The sequence below is a fragment of the Ctenocephalides felis genome, unplaced genomic scaffold (genome assembly GCF_003426905.1).
Source record: "Ctenocephalides felis isolate EL2017-DRISC unplaced genomic scaffold, ASM342690v1 CF-g0.4_SCAFFOLD_03572, whole genome shotgun sequence".
Classification (NCBI taxonomy): Eukaryota; Metazoa; Arthropoda; class Insecta; order Siphonaptera; family Pulicidae; genus Ctenocephalides; species Ctenocephalides felis.
This window is the reverse complement of record NW_020539726.1, coordinates 41,303,612-41,309,020: the sequence shown is the minus strand read 5'-3', so window position 1 is coordinate 41,309,020 and position 5,409 is coordinate 41,303,612. Positions and strand designations below refer to the sequence as shown.

At 30.3% G+C, this 5,409-nt stretch overlaps 1 protein-coding gene across 1 annotated transcript in view; it reads left to right on the top strand.

Moving 5' to 3' along the window:
• Positions 1–3,514: 3,514 nt before the first annotated feature.
• Positions 3,515–5,409, top strand: part of LOC113387535 (neurogenic locus Notch protein) — a gene marked incomplete in the record, with an annotated part of 245,646 nt that continues 243,751 nt past the window's right edge. Inside the window, 1 exon segment of the mRNA XM_026624865.1 lies at positions 3,515–3,747. Within this exon segment, the coding sequence (XP_026480650.1) occupies positions 3,660–3,747 (88 nt within the window).

The following is a 5,409-nucleotide window of genomic DNA, read 5'->3' as shown; positions in this document are numbered from 1 at the left end:
AAAACAAAATTTGTTATGTACAGATTTTCGAAAACTACTCTTTTGACAATGCAGTCTGTACCTTATCTTCACTGTTTTTATCTGCAAGTGCAATATCTTTCATTAGATAAATGTATCTATAATTATCATAAATTCATCATTCATAAATGAATATACTGATGACTGAGTACCATAAAAATATGTTTATGCAACTTGCCTTAAGGCAAAATACCATTTACATCTATATTTTATGTGCAGATCTACTAAAACTATTCCCCTAGCAATGCAGTCTCCTTATCTCCATTATCTTTTATCTATTAGATAGATAAATGTATCTAATATCTATCTATCTGTAATTATTTGTATGTGTCGGTGTTCGATGTGCATATGCATGTGCATGTGTACATGCATATTATGTGTGTTGGTCGCCTTTTTTTCGTCTCCATCGTCGAGCACCGAGCACCGGTTTCGTCCCTTTATTATTTTCGCTTCAACTTCAACCAGTTTATTTATCCCTCCTTTTCCAACTCGATACTACTCCATGCTCCGACCATGTTCGTTCATTTCGATACACCGTTTATTCGTTTATTCGTTTATTCGTACCAGCCGAGCCAAGTACATACGAATTTAGTGATGTGTCCACGCTAATCGATTTAAAACTAGTGGGCAGAGCATCGTGTCTCATGGCTAATTGCTATAATTTCCCGTACCGAAAGCTAAATTAATAAAAACTTTGCAAAACTTTGAAAAAATTAGATTCCAGAGAAATTTTGACTTTTTTGAAAAGTTTTTTTTTATGTTCTGATTTTTTTTGAAAATTTGGAACATTTTTTTAAGCAATCGCGCTGCATAGCTAATTTAGAGTCAAAATATCAGAGCGCGTAAACGCTGCGTAGTCGTCTAACGTGTAAACATTGGTACGGAACCCTTATAAATGTACACAAAATTTGTACTCGTCATTATATTCTTTATAACATATCTGATAATACGATGTGCATATGTCTAATGTTCATTTTTGACCGCCATATGACATTATTTTTACTTCTTTTAATGAATCTCTTGAAACGCTAGATTGCCTTCACAAAAATTTCACCAGTTCTTCATTTTGTCAATACAAGTAAAATTTTATTTGAATTAGTTAAATCGGACGCTCCGTTATCTTAAAAACTCAAATACCATTTTTGGCACTTTTTGCACAGTATCATCGAAACGGCTGGACCTGCCTTTGCCAAAAACTAATCAGCACGCCTCTTTATTAATAGGAATCGATTGTTTTTTGAATAATTGAAATCGGTTGAACCGTGTTCCCGAAAATGTCGACGAAAAATTGAATCTGCTCACAGATGCACACACACACATAAACATCCATTTTTTCTAAGGTATACCAAAATGTTATGAGATCTCTAAAACATAGATATAAATAAAAAATTTCATTTTCGATTTTTTTTGCGATTGCTATAACTTACCCTACAAGAAGTTAATTAAGGGCAAATTCTGCTGTAAAATAGACCAATCTTATGGTAAAGCGTTTTTTATATAAAATGGTCCTAAAATCTGTCAAAATGCTATGCGGTTGCTGTGCTGCGATCAAGCGCTTTTACACATAAATTGCAACTTCACTCATATGTTATTATGACATATCAGAAAGATGAACTTATAAGAAGATTTTTTTGGCGTCCATGCGTTTTTCATGTTAAGTTTAATATCTAATACGCCTTGCGCATAGACCTTATACATATTTATCATAAGTCTAACAATAAGGCCTAACTTTACTGCATTCCTGAATATATAGTATTTTCACAGTTTTTAGTACCAAGATAGAAGCATAAAATAGCGTTGCCGTGACAACATAACCCTAAATTCATTGTTTAATTATTGACTTAATGGAATTGGAATTATTTTAATAAAGAAATTTGATTTTTGTCAAACTAAAAGACATTTATCAAAGGCATCGATAGTGAACAGGTTGCACTCGTTAAAAAATAGCTTGTTGCCCTAGCGCACCACATTATTAGAAACTTTGATGAATTTTTATGATTCAACTACTTTTGTATGACTATAATCGTTAAGAATATTTGTTTAGACCATGAACCCTAACGTCATTGTAAGTTTCGTTAAAAACGCTAAAGAAAACTTGACATAGAATTACTAGGAAAAGAAGCGGCATATATTTATGTTTCCTAACCATTATTATTTCCAGGGGGTATCCATTAATTACGTAATCCATTTTTAAGGATTTTTGAAAGCTCTTCCTTAATGCCATACGTGTAGACATTTCAACCTCTAGCCTAACATCATATGAATAATTTTTGACTTTTTTTTAAATTTAGGGATATTATAAATACGCATGATACCTCACTAAACTTCCCTCAATCTTGTGATATTTCGTTTTTTTTATAAATTTTTTTCCCTCCCCTTCTTCAAAGCCTAATGTGAATAATGGTTAACCCCCAAACAGTTTTTGAATTTTTGTAATCGATTCAGAATTGCGGGCTAAAATGTGGACGAAATTTTTTTCATTCTTTTGCTATTAACAAAGAAACGGCCTGGCAAATCTTTATGCGAAACTGAAAAACTCTAGTCCTTATCGAGCTACATCGAATGATTTTTAAATTTTAAAATCGGTCAAGCCATTTTTAAGAAAACGTCGACGAAAAGTCAAACATCTGTTCACACACACACACTTCAATAGTCTCATTTGATCCAGAATGGCTTTAAACGTCGAGAAAACATAAATGTAATGTAAAGTCAATAAAAATTCTAATAACAAAAATATTAATAACTGTTCAATACTTTCATCAAAATATTCAAAAAAATTAAGAAGGGAACTTTTGATATGCATAAATCAGCTCTACCATATTTTTTTTTCCTGAAACAAAAACATAGTACATTTCAAATTATTATTACATCATCCACAGATATTTTGTTATCTTGGGGTCTATTGATGCACTCTTTACATCGATTAATTGAATTCCAATCCACCCCACTAGCACGTTACATACTGCTTGAGTCGTCGAGACCTCAAGAGACCTCCCCACCAATCGCATTCCGAAGCGTTTGGACGAAAATATAGTCCCTCGAACAAACCCATTTTCTCACGTTAAAATAACACATTTAAAACTCATATCAACTTCTAAAATCATTTTTAAAATAATATAATAAATATTACATTTGATTTTTGGAAATTATTTGTGCCTATAGTTGGTTTTTGGGTTGCTAAAAGAGCTTTTAAAAGTTCGTTTGCACCGCGCGCTGTTGCACCGGCGGCCATATTGTAGTAATGCGCGCACTACTTTCCGTAGCCGTCGAACGCGAAAGCTTCATAGTGTAAAAGAACGCGCAAAGGACAACATCTCGTTAACGTTTTACACAATTTTAATCACTTTTAAACAAATAAAACAATTTAGTAATAAACTAAAAAGTGTCTAGTAACGTTACAAAGTGTAATTTAGTGTTCAAGTGCTTTATTTCAATTATCATTTACCTTTATCTCGGCGGAGCGGTTAAACCGTCAAGTCAAGATGTCGTGAATGATGCGCAAACAGGATAAATAATACTATTATTTTTGTGTATGATTTAAGTTTGAATTCTGTGTTTGTGTGATATGTTGTGGTGTTATGACAATCGGACATTGTTAGTTTTAATGTTAATTCCATGAGGATATTTAGTCGGTGTTTAGAATGTGGATAAAATCGACAGGACCCGATTGGATTATGATCGCGTTCTTGGCGACATTGGCGCTTCTCAGTTTTGTTCCGGACGCAACAGGTGGGATAGATAATAAGAAATTTTAGTAGAAATTAAGGATTTATGTGTATAAAATTGCGTACATGCATATGTCATTAGTCGCGAAAAAAATTTTCATTTGAGTAAAAAAAACGTACAATAATTTTGCAAATTAGTGTTAGACGTTGCTCAATTTGTTGTAAAAAATTAATAACAATAACGTGCAATTTAAGAGTTACTTGGGCAACCAGTCCAGAACGCTAAAATTATTAGATCCCCCTGATTAGGTTTTTCTGTTCATTTTTTTGTATATAAAGTAGGTTTAAGGTATTATTGTGGCTTAAGATAATGATGTATTTCTAGGCCATTAGGCTGAAATAAATAAATAATAATAAAAAAAAATAACGTGCAATTTTGTTAAAAAATATACGTTCCAACAGTAATGGCGTCCATCTTGTTTATAAATGTCAAGTCAAAATCCTTTTCGTTAATTTTATTAAGAACTTTTTATTTATTTGTCATTAATATCATCAGTACAGCCATAAATCAATAGTTTATATAATATTAAGGATACAGGATAAAAAATAATAATATTTTTTTTATACATATGTCAGTAAGCTTTTATAAAAAATGCCTAGGGTTCAAAATTGACAAAATGTACTTTTGCATTCGGTTTGCTCTCTGAAAAAATATACTTATATATATATAAATTATTCGGCAAATTTCTTTTAGCATCAAATATTACTCGATTTCTCTTCAATTTAATACCAATAACTTATTTTATTAAAGTATTTTTGTTTAAAAACACGTTGCAACAGTAATGTCGTCCATCTTGTTTATAAATGTCAACAAATCTTTTTGTTAATATTTATTGTTCTAACAGGCGAATTGTAATATAGATAAATGGTTTACATTAACAAATATATATGCCTATAAAACATATATGTCAGTAATCACTAAAAAAGTTATGAACTCAATCTTACTTATGTGTCTCAAATTTTACAATATTTTTTTCATTCAACAATAATTCCGCAATTTTTTTGTATTAGCTGTTACACAATATTCAGTAATTCTGTAATAAACAATTTAATCCCAATATTTTACATTATTAAAGTATTTTTGCAGAAAAATACGTTTCAACAGAAATGGCGTCCATCTTGTTTATAAATGTCAAGTCAAATTTTTCAATTGTTAATTAAATCCATATGTCAGTGTCATTAAAAACTTTATGAACTCTGAATGCCTCAAATTTTACTTTTTTTTTATTCAAATATAATTCCGCAAATTATTAGCATTAGCTGTTACTCGATTATCTCTTCAATTTAATGTCAATAACTTATTTTTAAAGTTTTTTGACAAAAAAAACGTTGCAACAGTAATGGCGTCCATCTTGTTTATAAATGTCAACAAATATTTTTGTTAATATTTTTTATGAGATAGAAATAAAAGATTCATTATAACAAATAGTAATATAGATAAATATGCCTATAAAACATATATATCCACATGTCAGTAATCACTAAAAAAAGTTATGAACTCAATCTAACTTATGTGCCTCAAATTTTACAATATTTTTTCATTCAACAATAATTCCGCAATAATTTTTTGTATTACTGTTACACAATATTCTGTAATTCTGTAATGAACAATTTAATCCTAATATCTTACATTATTAAAGTATTTTTGCAAAAAATTACGTTTCAA